The sequence below is a fragment of the Numenius arquata genome, chromosome 1, assembly GCF_964106895.1.
Source record: "Numenius arquata chromosome 1, bNumArq3.hap1.1, whole genome shotgun sequence".
Lineage (NCBI taxonomy): Eukaryota > Metazoa > Chordata > Aves > Charadriiformes > Scolopacidae > Numenius > Numenius arquata.
Window position 1 is genome coordinate 8,346,440 of NC_133576.1, and position 17,513 is coordinate 8,363,952.

General features: G+C 48.2%; 1 protein-coding gene across 1 annotated transcript in view; it reads right to left on the minus strand.

The window, feature by feature from the left end:
• Positions 1-7,105, minus strand: part of PARVB (parvin beta) — a 67,799-nt gene extending 60,694 nt beyond the window's left edge. The window contains exon 1 of the mRNA XM_074153135.1: positions 6,686-7,105. Within this exon, the coding sequence (XP_074009236.1) occupies positions 6,686-6,800 (115 nt within the window). The 5' untranslated portion in view covers positions 6,801-7,105. The remainder of the gene's footprint in view (positions 1-6,685) is intronic.
• Positions 7,106-17,513: the final 10,408 nt, after the last annotated feature.

Genomic DNA, 17,513 nt, shown 5'->3' on the forward strand with positions numbered 1-17,513 from the left:
ACAGTATGTAGCTTCAATATAATTATATGCAAATTCCTCTCTTAAAAAGCAAGTAATTCTGCTTAACAAGCACCCACCGCATCTTCTGTTTGGATATTTCAGCAGCAGTAGCTTATTCTGATGCACATTTCCCCAGCCAAGTATCCTCTCAGTCTGCAGCTAACATACCTCTGTGAACCAGGACAACAGAATTAGACCTTATGTACTTTGTACTTGTCTCATCATCCAAACAAGAATTCCCTGCCGCATACTATGAGCATGGAAAGTAAGTTAAGATGGGGGTGATTTCCAACACCAGTCTACTGAAAGGAAGAGCCTTAAAAATACATTGAGTACCAGGTCAGGAGACAGTAAGAAGCAACCAGTCGAAGTTTATCTCAGATTGCACTTCAAGGATCTGCAAGAAGCAGATTTGCTCATGAAGCTTCCTGTTGGGTGAGAAATACCACAAGACTACCCAGCACCCTGCAAGTTACCTGGCACTTCACCACTGCTCAGAAATGCACGTGTGCCTCAGGACAAAAGCTAGAATGCAGTCACCAAACTGGTAGCACGCCTCCATACTGGCCTTTCTAGGGATCAGGTGAATGCCCAAGTCCCAGTTCTTCCGCATCAGAGAGGTTGGAGCAGTTACTCCACCAGTACCAGTTCATAAAGTACGACACATGGGCACAGCCAGCATGAAAAGCCAGAACGAGAGGGAACGGCTTCAAGCTCCAACAGGGTAGGTTTAGACTGAACATTAGGAGAGAATTTTTCACAGAAAGAGTGGTCGGGCATTGGAATAGGCTGCCCAGGGAGGTGGTTGAGTCACTATCCCTGGATGTGTTTAAGAAACATTTAGATGTGGTGTTGGGGGATATGGTATGGGGGAGAACTTTGTAGAGTAGGGTAGATCGTTGGACTCGATGATCCCAAGGGTCTCTTCCAACCTAGACGATTCTATGGTTCTATGATTCTATGAAACACAATCTGCAATGGTCAGGAATGGCTGTGACCAAACCCCAGGCATGAATACTACCATCAACGCCACCTGCAACATTGAATTAAACGTGCCTTACAGCTTTACATCATTTTAGGATCTATTGAATAGGCATCTTTGAAAATCATTTTAAAGCTAAATACATTTGTTAGAAGTCTCATACTGCCACTAGGCAAGGACTAAAGAAAAGGTGCAACACACCGAGACGGAGAAGTTAGATTTTTTGCAGTCTGTTTACACAAACACACCTTTGGAGACTACATAACAGCATTAAAAAGAGATTTTAACTATTTTCAGTATATCATATTCAAACGAAAGATGAGATCCATTTTCTAAGCAAGTCCAATTCTCCTTTCCTTTTGTGTTCAAGGGGATGCCTTACAGACTTCAGATGTGCTCATCAATACAAAGGCAATGAAGTAGATCTAGTTTTGAATCCCTCTTCCCTCCAGAGAGCAATTACCCACACAAGCAGACCCATCAGTTTCAAAGAAATGATAAAGAAACTGTTTCCTCCAATTTAATTCTGCTGTTGAGCTTATTTCCACATGTTCTTCCCTCCAGAAAGCCAAAGTGGATTGAGCAGTAAGAGCAGTCCCACCTGAAGATGGGTTTTAGCATATGTAGAGCTGTGGGAAACAGCAGACTACGCAGCGCCTTTGCCTAAGGATCACGGCACTAGAGAGGACTCGGGAAACACAGTTTCCATCCCTGGCTTTGTCACTGGCTTGCCAGACGACCTTGAACAAATCGCTTCCTTTCCTCACCCCCCAGCTTTTCCCCTGCAAAAGTGGGAACAACAAAAGCGGTGGCAACAACTGCCACCTTTCTCTGGGAGAAAAGCTTTGCCATCTAATGAAACACGCGTCCACCAAGCCGTTTACCAAACCGGTACGCCTGCAGGCAGATGCAACAGCAAACTTTTCACAGCCTCGCTGTTACGCGGAGCCATGGATCCCAAGAACAACACTTTAACCTCTGTCGATGTGCCTAAAACCTTCATGTTATTCCAGCTGCTGTCGCAATAATTCTGCCCTCTGTAGCACTGTCATCTCTCGCCTTCTTTCCGCCCCCCCCCCCATCCCCCTATTGATTTCATCACACACAATAAACTGCTCTTTTCTGGAGCAGTTCCCTGTGCCCACCCTCAATCCTGTCACTGGGAAACAACGCTAAGCAATTAAGTATGTTGTATTTCTCTCACTGACTCCTCCGTATAGGCTATATATATATACACACACAGATACAGTAATAGAAGGTTTATTTAGCCAAACACCTGCTGCCCAGATCTTTCATATAGTGTATTATGAGGAAAAGAAAACAAAGCTCTGCAAGTAGGCCAGGAGTGATGCTGGCAGCAAACCCCCTCCTTTATTTCAGTACAAAGACATCACTCTGACCGACAGGAAAGGGGAGATTTTCAAGTTCCTTTTACAGATGGAGATGAAACACAGCACAATCTGAAACAGTATTTCCTACAGGGTCTGAAAAGAAGCTAAGGGATCATCTAGCTTACAAACTGTATCCTGCTACGGGCCCTGCCAGCACCCCAACAGTTTCCTAAGCTATTTAAAGCAGATTTTGGAGCTCCTGAACAGATGTGCCAAAGGTTAGTAACCACATTACGGATGTGGCACATCTTGAAAGACCAAGATACACCAAGACAGTGTCGTGGTGCAGAAACAACAGGCAAACTTAGATTTTTGCAGATTTCCACATAGCCTCATGGGGCGGGTATAAACCAAGGGGTCACACGAGCACTGGAACAAACACATCCCGCTTTTCTAAGGATGTGTGTCATGACTGATCGTAACATTTAAGAACACAATGCTCTTCCCATAGACGTGTCCTTTCCCCAGCTGTTTCCCTCCCACCTGGGGTCTCTACTAGCACGTGGGGAGGGTTGAGCCCATCGGCAGGTTTTCCTGCGGTGGGATTCCACTGAGGCGTTTCTATACTCATTGGTCACCCATTTTGACACTATCTGCAGTCATTTACTAATACTTAAGAACAGTAGTTTTCTCTCAGGGGCATTTTTAGCCAAACTATGGGTTAAAAATATTCCTGGGAAGGAAGAGGAAGGGAGGAGCCAAACAGACACTGAGATCACCCACCCCTTACTTCCATAGGAAACCAGGAGCAGCGGTGGCTGCTGTTTCTTTTAAGTAAGGGCTGCCCAAGAAGTCAGTTTAACCATAAAAATTCAGAAACATAAATATAAGGTGTAACAGCGTAAAGCAGAGCTTCAAGGTAGAAACTGGGAGGCTTCCTCAAAGAGCTAAGCAACCTGTAGAATTTGACTTCAAACGTTGAAGAATTTAACCCAACATCTTAACCCTACCTCACCTACCAGCACCCACTTGCAAAGCACTACGTCACGCCATACTGCTAAAGCGAGAGCAGCAGCAAAGCTGTTTACATGCAACGAGTACTGCCACGGTGACTGCCACCAGATACCTAGGAACCTTTATTTTATCCTTCATATCCGTCACAAAGCAACGGTATGAGCTTACGCTGGCTGCCTTGATAAGCCTAACACTTCTCTCCCATTTGTAGCCTCTCTAAAAATAGATTGCAGCATGTTATAAAGCAGTTAGCCAAAAAAAAAAAAAAAATATTTAAATTTAGTTGCTTACGGGTTGGCAGCCACACGTTACGGTTGTTTATGACACGGCTGCCACCCATGATTAAAAAACAGAAAACCCGTGTAAGTCACCGACAAAAACTTTCTGAGTGTCACTGTAAGGATCTCTGAGCGGCGTGATTCAGAAGTTGTGCACAAAGACGAAAAGGATGAATATAACTGGATTACAACTCTTCCACAGACCAGGTTAAAGGCCATTATATGACTACAGCCAAAGACGGTGATACCAGGCCCATATTTATGCTATGACGCAAAAGACAGGCAGCAAAGGCAAGAAGTATAAAGAGCTCTCTGGCTCGACTGCTTTTCGTGCTGTTAGAGGGGGAGGAGGCAAGAATGATTTTTCAGTTGCGATAAACCAGCGGCCAGCACTTCCATTTGCTGCTGTGGAGAGCAGTTGGTGGAGAGGGCACCATTTACTCTGGGAAGATCACTCTGACCTCTGCTGGTCCCCTCCAAGAAAACCAGGAGAACCTGCCTGAAGGGAGGGAGGGAGGGAGGAGAATCCCCAGGGCAGAGCAGTCCCCAAGCACACAGGAATAGTTGACCACATGGCTCCTATATGGTCTATCAACTCATTAAAGGCAAGACACTCAGATAAGCTTCAAATTTACTTCTGCTTCACACTAACATAAAAAGATTTAGTTTCTAGCCCCGAAATTTGCTCCTGCGGTTGCCCAGGTCCTAGCACAAGCCATGGACCACCCTCTTTCCCCCCCGGTGCTGGCCCCACCCCACCACCTCATCACTCCTTAGCCTTGGGCCCCTTCCAGTTTGACAGCCACGGTCTGGACAAGCCTGCATTTGAGAATTACCCCACTGGGCAAAGAAAGTGCAAATTGTGCCTTCCTCAGGCCTTAAAACTTCACACGGAGGAAAAGATAAAAGGACAATAAGCTGTTTCCCCTTACAAGGAAGGGCCTCGGCCGCCTGCAGCAGCACAGTGTTGTCACACCCAAGGGGTGGCTCCACGGGCTTGTAAATGGTCTTCTCTCCCTTCATATTTTCAGACTGGAAGGAATACCCAAATTAAAATCTGAGTCATGTGTTTCCGTTTCCTCCCCATCACACTGACAGAAGCGTGACCGCCACGCTTTACATCACCGCAGGAGAGATTCCCCACTAAATACTGAGGGCAGTAACCAAAATGGTCCATTCCACCACCAAGAGGAGCTGCGGCCAGAAGGGTAGGCAAAATAACGGACAAACTCAGCAAAATGAGTGGGTGGCCCCTCCAAAAGAGGTCGCCTCAAAAAAACATCATCCAGTGATGCCGAAATTTCTCATTTAAGAAGGGACCCTGCCAATCTCTTTAAGCTTAGAAGTCACCTTTGAATGAAACACTTTTTCAGAGCGTGTGGTCGGCATCCCCCGCTGGAGATGAGTTTTCTCCACCATCTTCCTTAAGAAGCAAATGAGATCACAAGGCTGGCACGACTGCTTCTGCTGCTCCTCAACAGAACCATGTTGGAGAAACTCGATTAAAAATAGATAATAAAGGAAATGCCTGTAAGCCCCACCAAAACAGCGAGGAGAAGGAAAAGGAAGCAATTTCCTTGAGCCAGGTTTTGAGGCCAAGTATATTATTTTTAAATATTAGAAAGCTGCCTTCTAAATTTTGCTGGCAATTAATAGGCTCAATATGGGTAAAACATGTGCTCCCTCCGGAGCCAGCTGAAAAGAGGCTGAAACTCACATTGTGTCTCTACCCTACACCCATCAGATGCTAGAACAAAAAAGCGAGGCCAGAAAGTCGAAATTGTATTAAAGCGTAAGGCAAAGACACCCAGTTTCACTGCTAGCAGAGGGCAGCAGTTTGGGGATAACGCGGAGGAAGAGCATCTCTGCAGAAGCCAGTATTTGGTCAGGGAGGGAAGCAGAGGAGGACAGAGCACGCCACCCTCGGAGGAGAGGAAAGGTCCACTCTGTGTACAGAGGGGCTGGGAGCGCCTCTATCAAGTCTAGCGGCGAGACCTCCTCTCCCTATCTACAGCAGCCACAAAAAAAAAAACCCAAACAAGCCGTGTTGCTCGAGGGCAAACGGTGCTATCCCCGCACAGCTTCTGCTGACAGCAGATGGCTGCGCCAACGCCTCGCACGCCTGCACACAAGGCCGAACCAGGGGTGCAGCCCCGAGGCGAGTGCGGGCAGAGGGGTGGGTGCGCAGCGGGGGTCACCCAACCACCTGGACACGGGTGCCGGTCCCCTGGGCTGGGGCTGAGGGAGCTGCTCTGGTCTGTCCCGCACCACAGGCAGGCACCGGCCACGGCGGCGGTGATGACCCCAAGGAACACACAACCCCGCTGTTAAGCATCCCCCTGCCAAATCCTGGTGCTTGAAGGCTGGATGTTTTGGCTGGATATATTGGGTTATGAAAAACGCTCCGGGCAAAGTATCTGCGCCAACATGAAGCCTACGGATGAAGCGGGCCTGGAACGAAACACGGGTGGATTTTACCACTCCCTCGGGGCTCCCTCAACTCTCAGACTAGAAGAAACGACGCCCACAGCCTCCTTGGTCACCAGAAGTTTATTTTACAGCAGAAAGCGGGTTCCGGGGGTTCCCTGCGGACGTAGGAGAAAGGGGAGCCGGCGAGGCGGGGGGCCGAGCCGGCAGCCGCCCCGGAGGGCTCCGGCCGCGCACGCCCGATGAACGGCCACCCCACAGCGGCGTGCGGCGGGAAGCGCAGGGACCTCACAGCCGCCCCCCAACGCCCGCCCGCCCGCCCTGCTTGGGGCCCCGCAGGGCGCAGGAAGAGCCCCCCACAGCCGCGCCGCCAGGCTGAAGCGAACGGCGAGGCCCCCCCCTCCCTGTGCCGCCGGGGCCGCCGCCGCCCCGGGGGCAGAGAGCAGGCACACCGCTTCCCAATCCCTCAGCGACCCTCGCCCCGGGTGGCGCAGCCCCCTCGGCCGGGGGTGGCGAACAAAGCGGGGGCTCTGCCCGCAGCCTGTCCCCACCGCCGGCTTCCCGCAGAGGGACGGGACGGGACGGGACGAGCCGCTGCAAGTCTCGCCGGTCGGATGCTCTTTCCTTCCTCCCCTCCGCGCGGGCGAACTCACCCTCCTTGGCTTTCTTCTTCCTCGCCAGGGTCCCGCCTAGCTTGCCCAGGAACGACTCGTCTTTCTTCATCCTGTGGGGCCGCAGCGTCGGGGATCGGACGGGCGCGGCGGACATGGGCTTTGCCGGTGGGGGTGACCGGGGGGGAGCCTGCCCGAACCCAGCCCAGCTCTGCCCCTGCCCGGGGGATGAAGCGGCCCGCGGAGCACGAACAAAGCCCGGGGAGCGGGTGGGTGAATCACCCGGCCAGCCGCGACCGAGCGGGGAGAGCCGGCAGCGGGAGGCGGGGGGGGGGAACTGTGCGAGCCGGAGCCGGAGCCGCACGGAGGGGCAGGGGGCGGGCTGGGAGCCGCTGCCGGCGGCCACAGCGCCCTGCCACGGCCTGGAAGTCCGCGGGAGGCGTGGGCGGGCCCACAGGCCGACCCGGCGCCGACGCCCCCTGCGCCCGCCGGCCCCATCCCGCCCCCGCTTGAGGGGCCGTGGGGCAGCGACCGCCCCGGGGATTGCCTGAGGGTCACCCCGAGCCCCCGGGCGACACCTGTGGAGAGCCCTGCTCGCCCTCTTCGGCTGTGGCCGAGAAGGGGCCGGGGGCGGGCTGGGCTGCGTGCGGGGTGGCAGCCAGGTGGGCCAGACTCAGGAGGGTGGAGAGAAAGTGGGTAACAACCACCGCAGAAAAGCAGGGTCCGGTCACAGCCAGAGCAGAGGACAAAACTGAGGGACAACTCTTGGCCTGCGCCGCTTGTCAGGGCTCAGCTTAGCAGTTCCTTGCTGGCTCCGTTCAGGTTTGCCGCCCGGTTTTCCAGCCTCTTGCGTCAGACTAGCCGGCCTTCTCCTCCTGGCACCTTGCCCCTTGGGGTTGGCATCTCCCGTGCGGTAAGGTTTGAGGAGAAGGGGGCTGTAGGCTCCATGTTTGCCGAGCTCAGGGGCGGTGAAGTTCACGTGCACCTCCGAGAGGGACGCCGCCACCTCCCAGGTCTCGAGCGCTGCCACCACCGTGAGCATCGAGTGTGAACACGAAAACGGCCAAAACCAAGAAAGTAGGTTTTGATCCCACCAAGAGAGAATTTCTTACTACTTGTCATTTTACAGCACCCGGGAGCGTGTTAAGGGCTTTCTGGAGCACACACTGAAAACATCCTGAAGAGTTTATAGTGTTCGGCCCTGACCCTGCGAAGTCTTACGCACGTACTAAACTTTAAGCCCCTGAAGTGGTCCCATTGACTTTAATGAGACCGCTGGGTACCTAAAGTCACGCACGTGCCTTTGGCCGTGCTCCTGCAAGCGGCTCCCCATCCAGAGCCCTTGCCCCAACAAAGAACCGCATTCAGATCGACACGACTTGGCACAGGATCCGCACACCCAGCTTACACGACAGATTTTCGTGCTTGACCTGACACAGAAGTAACACTGCACGAGACATCCAGAGCGTAAGATAGCAGAGAGAGTTTTCTGTGTCGTTTCACAAGAGATTTAGCCCGAGCTAATCCCCTCTTGTCACGCAGACCTACTCTCGTCCCTCACCTCCAGCTGCTTGTTGCTTTCCTACAGGCGCTTAGGCAACTAAGCAAAAAAAAACCCAACAAAACAAAACCAAAATCACCCTGCTCAGCTTTCCAGTGTGACTGCACATGAAGTCACCCAAGGGCAAGTGCCAGCAGAAGGGAAGTAGAGGGGACACATGACTGGGGCTGGGGAGACCCTTCCGAGTGGCAGCGCAGACTGAAAGTTATCATCATGACTTATTAAGAGTAGACATTAGTTCTTTGGGAATCCAACTCTAAATACATTTAAGAATTAATACTGACTTTTTTTTTTTTTTTAAATTATAGCTTATTTTTCTAAGAGGATGCTTTCAGAGCAAGGTGCCAGACTGGACTGACACATTTGAATCCAGCTTTGCGATTATAAGGACATTACGGAAGAACAGGAGGGGTACTGCTGCAGGACAGTGGAGACAAGAAGTTCGAATGCTTTTTAAGAAGAGCTGCGGGCAAGCGCAGTCCACGAGCCAAGGCACGGCAGGGAGCTTTGATCGAGAGCCTGTAACTCGTTCTGCGGTCACAGGCCCAAGGAACCCACCGGACCCAGCAACTGTCCCACCGTGTCTGTTGAGAATAGGATACTAGTCAAAACTGGGACAGAGCTGCTCTGAACTGCAAGGAAAGAGAAGCTGCACAGCGCTCAGCATTTAATGAAAATGCCTTTTGATTAAGTGAGACTGCAGCCACGGAGGATGCTTCAGAATACAAACCCAAAACAGGAGGGTGTCTGAAGCGGAATGTGGTTTTTGTGCAGAGAGGAACACAGGGCAGGACGCAGTTTGATTTTACCTGAAAGTGTTTGTAAGAGACTGAGAGGTTTGCGTTTCTGTCATAACTGCTATTAACAAAACGTGGAGTGGTTTCTAAATATAGAGATACTGTTAATTTACCTAGGTGTCATTTTAAAATCTGTGTGTTTTTGAATAAAATCTGTAAATTTTTGTATAAAAATATTTTGCTTTTCCCTATTGAAAGTAATATTTACCACAACAGCTAATGAAAGATTCAAGAAAACAATGCTTGCTCACCTGTTTATCTAATGGGGTTTCTTTCTGCATTTGAACCTGTTTGCCTAACCGGCTCTATTCCTGATGTTGTGTTTTGCAAATCGACAGGAGATTGGCAAACGGACAAATACTGTTTCAAAGCCTGGAACTGAGGGGGAGTCACAGGTTCGGAGTGGGACCTGCAGCTACTTTTAATATGCGCCTTTAATGGATTAGATGTCAAGTTTATAACATTCCGCCGCTCGAGCTGCCTGCTGCTCCAGCGCAGTGAGGTACCAAGTCACCCACGGCACTGCTGTGCATCACTCGCAAAAGCAACCAAGAAATGGGAGAGCTGTTTCTACATCTCAAAAGTCCTACATTCTAGGAAACTTGAACCAGGGTTCCTTGTCAAATAAATGAGCAGCATTGCCACAACCGTAATTTCCTCCAGCCCCATACTACTGTTATGTTATGTGCTACCACATCACTTAAATATCTCACAAAATAATACATCTGTGGATTTTAAGTTAATGGTCACTCCCACTGGCTGTGCAAGCAGCGTTATCCCTGGAGGTATTTAAAAGACGGCTAGACGTAGTCCTTAGGGACAAAGTTTAGTGATGTTTTTTGTCAGTGTTAGGTTGATGGTAGGACCCGATGATCTGAAAGGTCCTTTCCAACCTAGACAATTCTATGATTCTACATTTCTTGTGGTCTGCTTCACTGGCCAGGCTGCCAGGTGCTGGTCTTCTCCACCTGAGAAGCAGCAGCTGCTGAGCTTCTCCACTCAGGAGCCCTGGGAACACTGAGCTTAAAAATGGATTGGTGACAAACAAAAATCTCAGGAAATCCTGGACAAAGCCCCTCTGAAGAAAGTATGACTTATCTAAAAACAAGCAAGCCAAAACCAAAATTGTGACTGCACTATGCTTGAGAACTTCAGGGAACCAGTGTAAATTAGGGCAGCCTCTCGCATCTAGCCCAAACCTGAGTGCAGCATACAGATTCACTCTAATTGATCATTTCACCCATCATGGGAAAAATTATAAAACTTCACTATTTTGCTTGTGCAAAGAGCAGTGAGAATTGTTATAAAGAACATGCGAACGAGGCGTACCCTGGCACCGTTGCATCAAAACCCCATTCTGCACATTCTCCAGCTTCCAGCAGGTCTAGCCCCCAGACCAGTGGTGCCCACCTCTTCTCGCCGGGGTACTGCAGACTACAACAAAGACTCCAGGCACCTGAGGAAATGACCTTCGCTGACCAAACCACTCCTTCAGCCCAGTACTGTCTCGGAGGGGTGCAAAACAGTTTAATAATTATGATGACCCCTATGCAGCCCTAGTGTGTAAGTGGAACTGCCCGGAATGAAAAGAACCACTCTGCCGTGGATGGAGCGACATTACTTCACTCATAGAGGGAAGAAGCAATACATTTATTGACATAAACTAGGGATTTAACAAAGTTTAATAGCAAATGTGACAGTGTTTTAACAAGATTCGATGGCAAGACACACTTGGTTATTACTGCATAGAGGACAGGATCAGACAGAACTGTCAGGGAGACCCCCCCCTGTTGAGCCGAGGTTCAGAAAGGACCCCCTTACTTCTACTCTCCTTCTCAGAGAGGAGTCTAGGTGCAGCTGGATCCAATCCTAGTCCCAGACTCGGTCAACGGTTTATGTCTAAATGATTACATATGTGCAATCGATCCTTTATATCACTTAGCTAAGATTTCAAAGTTTAGCATGCTACTAGTCACTTACTGGGTGTCTCTTGTGGCAAGGAATCTCTGAATCTCGAGGAATAACCTTGAGCGACGTCCCTACTCAAGGGGGGATCCTGGTGTGCAGCCTGCTGCCGTGCAGGAGAGCTCAAAGACCTTGTGGACTGTTCGCTATTTAAGGGCGTAAGATGATTGACTTACAGTCGTATTTGCATATCAGCCACAGTACCAGTATTGTGGCGAGGTGGGTGCATTGCTCAAGTTAGTCCTTGGCTATTGGGTGGTTATCTGTCTCCTGAAACCACCTTTGAGCCGGATGTAGCCATCACGACTACACGCACCCGTTATGAACACCACGAGCGGTTATCGCTTGGGCAGGGTTAGGGGAGAGAAAGGTCAGGTTGGCGGTGGAGCACACCGTCACACTGTCAAGTTTAGGAGCTGCACAAGCAGAAGATGATGCCAGAGATCTTTAAGGGCTGATGTGTTAAATCGCTGTTCAGATAAACCTGTCCTGTATTTGCAGTCAATTTTTTTGTTTTAACATAATTTCTTGCTTTAAGCACTCCTCAATAAGGTATCCTGAAACTTACACAAAAATCTATTTTCTGGTTCCTTCTCAAAGTGTTTTGTTCTCCTGATTTCAAAATCAATTAGTGGAAATCCTGGTTAAGACATTGGTTATTACCTCAATGTCTCCTCCTGTTCCCTTGGCAAGTCCCAAACCTGCCAATGGCTTTCCATTGAGCTGGTTTTATTGCAGGATACAAGGAAGGTGATAGGGAGGCGATTGTGCCCCTGTACTCAGCACTGGTGAGGCCACACCTGGAGTATTGTGTCCAGCTTTGGGCACCTCAATACAAGAGAGATATCGAGGTGCTGGAGCAAGTGCAGAGGAGGGCAACGAAGCTGGTGAAGGGCCTGGAGAATAAATCTTATGAAGAGCGATTGAGGGAGCTGGGACTGTTTAGTATGAGGAAGAGGAGGCTGAGGGGAGACCTCATCACTCTCTACAACTACTTGAAAGGACACTGTAGAGAGGTTGGTGCTGGTCTCTTCTCACAGGTAATTAATGACGGAACAAGAGGGAATGGCTTCAAGCTCCAGCAGGGTAGGTTTAGACTGAACATTAGGAAAGAATTTTTCGCAGAAAGAGTGGTCGGGCATTGGAATAGGCTGCCCAGGGAGGTGGTTGAGTCACCATCCCTGGATGTGTTTAAGAGACGTTTAGATGTGGTGTTGGGGGATATGATATAGGGGAGAACTTTGTAGAGTAGGGTAGATGGTTGGACTCGATGATCCCAAGGGTCTCTTTCAACCTGGACGATTCTATGATTCTATGATTAAGCCGCCTGTGATCTATGTTGCACGGAGCATACAGAAGGGATTTTGTAAGGGTCTGTCTGCACTAAATGTTTAATGCGTGGCTGATGCAAGTTACAGTGACCACAGTGTCTCCTTTCGCGCCGTACCAGCTCCGTGTTCCCACGTACCGAGCACTGTGATATTCTTCTCACGGGCTCACCTCTTCCCTAACCAGCTCAGATTTTCATTAAACGTTACTGCTTCCCCAGGACGCTCGTGTCTTGCTTTGTTACAGGAATGTTTGCCTTAGCTCATGGATAACACCAACTTTAATAAGCTATGAACTTTATGCTATGCTGATTTCGGAATGTGTAATAAACCTAAAACTTAAAATGGAACGGTTTTGTTCTTAATCGGGCAGCCCTGCTGCCCCAACTTTAGTCAAATAACCTCCTTCCTGCAAATACTTGATCTTTAAACCTCACAGCAAGATAAGGCTGTCTTGTGTTTGCCCATAAAGGCAATGATGATTATTATTTTTTATTGATAATGCTTCTTTGGAAGAACAAATAAATTCTGTTTCCTGAAACAGCAGCGTTTTGCCCATAGCAAAGGCTTTTGGAGGGTAAGTGAGAAGTTATTGAAGCTGGGATCAATACCAGTTACAAATCTGCATCTCACTTAAATTGATTTTAAGGTTTTAGGCTATCCCTAATGAATGTTTTATGCTGATTTCCTGTGCAAGAGAGAGTTCTTCCCTGCGCTGTTGCTAGTGGGAAAAAAGTGGATTAGCGTACCAAAACCTTTAGTTATTCTACTTTGTTCAAATACCTACACTTCAACTATTATACATTTTTCTAGTGAGTATTTCAACCCTTGGAGTTGCTAATGAGATGTACGCCCAGTTTGCCATCCAGATTCCCATACGGTACGAATACATGCATCTTTCACACACTTCTGTGTCTCTCGTAGACAACAGCGCAGCTGCCACCCTCCTGTAGTACCAGCTTTGCCAGTGAAGAGCAGCGTCGCCGCATTTCACAGCAGTAGAGCCAGTACCGCGGGTGCTGAAAAGCTGTTATCATTTCTTAAATAATTTAATTCAAATACAGCTCCTCCAGCTTTTTGGAGGAACGCTCTCAAAAATCTTCAGAGTGGAATTTAACATGACCTATGAGACTTGTGTGGACAATACAAGCAGCGGTGGTGAAATTAACTCCTCCCACGCAGCAAATGCACCAAGACAAAGCCCAGGCACACATGGTGAGTAACATCTCCTGTGCAACCTGCTCTAGGTGGACCTGCTTTGGCAGGGAGCTTGGACTAGATGATCTCCAGAGGTCCCTTCCAACCCCCTATCATTCTGTGATTCTGCGAGAACAACAGTCCCTGCAGTTCTTTCTACGTTGTAAGTTAACGTTATAATCAATACTTCAGGAAAATGGGGGGGGTGTGTGTGGTAATTAAAAAAAATGGAGTAGCCTTAATTATGCTGAAGATGTACACAGAAAGATATTCATTGCTTAAATTGCCCATTTCTTTTAAGGTTATTACACATTTTTGCAAAACTGAATAATTAGCAAGGAAGTCGACCGCATTTTCCAGGCCGAATAAGACACTTTACAAATGCAAGCTCCGCTTTCAGTGCATCAAAAATAACCTGAATCCATCTGAAAAATGCTAGGAACGCTAAAGCACACAGAAACGTTGATCTGTAACAGCAGTAGCAGAGTGGATGTTTTCATTTCATAAAATTCATAGTGAAGTCTTAGATTACATCTAGCTTTAAGGCAGTGTGGAAAAAAGCATTTTACCCAACCTCGGGGGGAAAAAGAAAATAAAAATCAGTCGGTTCTCATACCTCAGTATCTTTATGAAATTGTAATCAGGAAATCTGTGAGAACAAACTTCAAGCAAGAAAGCACACAAATTGGTTCGTAAGCTACACACACAGTCCAAACAGCATAAAAAACTCCACTGACTCAAGTAGAGCACTCAAGATGTACAAACAAGTATCCTTTAATAATTGAAATAAAACCACACAGATAGATCCATTCACCTCTGACTTGGATGTCCTGTGTATTTATAAAGAAAGGCTGGAATTTGTAGCATAAGTAGAAAAAGTTATGTCAGCCTACTGCAAAGTAAAAGGAGGCCGGGTTGTTTGAGACAAGAAGAGAGAGGCTATGGCAAAATAAAGTAAAATTACACTTCGAGAAATCCAAAACAAAACCTGGAATCATTCTGAGTCACATCATGGTGCTTCAAACAAACAGGGCTCTTCTAAGTAGGAAATGAAGAGTTTATATCAGTACTTTCATCAAGTGTGTGTTAGTCTTTAATAACTTAACTGGCTGAGGGCCATTAAAAGTGACACAGCTGCTGCTTGATGAGTGGAATGGCCTGCGGTCTGAAGTGCAGACTCTGTCTAAAGACAAGGATGAAAAAGGCCAGCTGCGTTATTCCTATTCTTCCATACTGAATGAGATACCAGCAATCCACATCCCAGAAAATTCTCGCTGGTACCCTACCTCTCATCAGGGATGAGACTTCTCTGGGTGTACATTCATTAAGAAATCTGTCAGAGCACAAAGCACTTCTCTTCACAAATAGGGAATTACACTGGAAAGACTAAACCTATTCGGAAACCTCTTTTTAATTTCAGCCGTGAACTGTTAGCTTTAATATTTAACTGAGCTAAATATTAAAGCTCTGAATTCACATTTGTTTGCCTTCTTTTTTTTTATAGAGGTTTTCTGTTTCCTCTACCATCGCCTTACAGGACTTTATACTGTATTCAAAATTCAAGATTACCTGAGATTACTGTGATTAGCTGTATCGCGAAATAATGCTGACATTTGAATATGTGGTCTTTCATAGTTCATGTATTGAAGCAAAGCAAAACAACCCGCTTTTTAAACTAGAAAATAATGACATACGGTCTTGTTATCACTTGTTCTATTGTAACTTTTACTGGTTTTTCCAAGATGATAGATACCTCACAGACACAAGGCAGTTATAGGTAATTTTTCTTCCTGGTCTACCAAATGGGTGAAAATATGTTTGGGAGCGGGGCGGGTTTGGTTTGGTTTTGTTGTTTTGTTGTTTTTTTTTTAAAATAATGTTACTTATTTAATACTGAGGCAGAAATGTACCGCTTAACTGATGCTACCGATGTGCTTCAGAATCACTTCTATTATGTATTCTATTTAACGGAAAAACTTTTAAAAGAAGACTATTTATTCCATGCGGACAAAAAGCTCTACCAGCTGCAGACCGGGTTGCATTTTTCGCTTAACGACGGAAGAAAGCCAAATGCTCCGACTTGCAAAGAATACGCCCAGCATAAAGCCTCGTCCCAATTAAGTGAAAATCATCCAAGAGCACCGCAGTTGCTAACAGCGAGTTAGCGCTGCCGTCATGAAACACACATTCCATTACACTACTTCAAAAACCTTGCCAAGGTAGAGGAGCTCCGTAGAAATCCTCCCGAAAACGGGAACTGCCGCAGCGGCTGCCAGGCTCCAGCCCTTTTAAAGAGGAGACGAGCACAGTAGAACAAAACTACAATCCCATACGCTCCAATTCTGTAATTTTAGGATGCTTTTCTTAAGTTATCCCGTAGGAAGTTCAGGATAATTTCCCAGACATCTGACCAACTCCTTAATATTCCCACGAATGAGGAAGGTTTTGGTTTTTCCCCCCCCTCCCCGTAACGTCACAGTAAAAATTTATACTTTTTCCTGGGAGTTACCGCTGACACCCCGCCGAGGAGGGAGAGCCAACCTGACCCCCCGCTCCCTTTTCTGTGGGCCTGTACCTTCTGTCGCGCAGAGAAGAGGAAGACTCTCTATCCTTTCCCCAAAAGGGCGTGACGCGGGCAGCAATTTCTACACAGACGCTTGACCGGAAAAGCCAGGTATTTCGGAAAGGTAGTATCAGTATCAAACATCAGCCGCGACGTCTCCGCAGAGGTTCCCGTTGGCAGCAAGTACAGGCCTGCACGGAAAAAGGCACAGAGCAACAGCAAACGCACTCGTGTTGTAAGTTTGTTGTAATAAGTTTCCGTATTACAGAGGTCACTGTCGTATTTTCATAGATTCATAGATTGGTCCAGGCCGGAAGGGACCTCCAAAGGTCATCTAGTCCGACCTCCCCGCAGTCAGCAGGGACACCCCCAACTAGACCAGGTTGCCCAGGGCCTCATTGAGCTTCACCTTGAATATCTCAAGGGAAGGGGCCTCAACCACCTCCCTGGGCAACCTGTTCCAGTGTTCCACCACCCTCATGGTAAAGAACTTTTTCCTAATATCCAATCTAAATCTCCCTTTCTCCAACTTAAAACCATTGCCCCTCGTCCTGTCACTGCAGGCCTTTGTAAACAGACCCTCCCCAGCCTTCCTGTAGCCTCCCTCAGGTACTGGAAGGCCGCTATGAGGTCTCCCCGGAGCCTCCTTTTCTCCAGGCTGAACAACCCCAGCTCCCTCAGTCTGTCCTCATAGGAGAGGTGCTCCAACCCCCTGATCATTTTGGTGGCCCTCCTCTGGACCCGCTCCATCAGGTCCATGTCCTTCCTATATTGAGGGCTCCAGACCTGCACACAGTACTCCAGGTGAGGTCTCACCAGAGCAGAGTAAAGTGGCAGAATCACCTCTCTGGATCTGCTGGCAACACATCTCTTGATGCAGCCCAGGATGTGATTGGCCTTCTGGGCTGCGAGAGCACACTGCCTGCTCATGTCCAGCTTCTCGTCCATCAGCACCCCCAAGTCCCTTTCCTCAGGGCTGCTTTCTAATACCTCATCCCCCAGTCTGTATTTATACTGAGGATTGTTTCTTCCCAGGTGCAGAATCCTGCACTTGCTTTTGTTGAACCTCATGAGGTTCATCTGGGCCCACCTCTCCAGCCTGTCCAGGTCCCTCTGAATGACATCCCATCCCTCTGGTGTATCGACAACACCACACAGCTTGGTGTCATCTGCAAACTTGCTGATGGTGCTCTCAATCCCTCTATGTCTGATAAAAATGTTAAACAGTGCCGGTCCCAGCACGGACCCTTGAGGGACACCACTAGTCACTGCTCTCCATCTGGACTTAAAGCCATTGAGTACCACCCTCTGGGTGCGACCATTCAGCCAATTCCTTATCCACCGAACCGTCCACCCATCAAATCTGTATCCCTCCAATTTGGCAAGCAGGATGTTGTGAGGAACCGTGTCAAAGGCCTTTTTGTGGTTTTTTGGGGTTTGTTTTGTTTTGTTTTGAAAG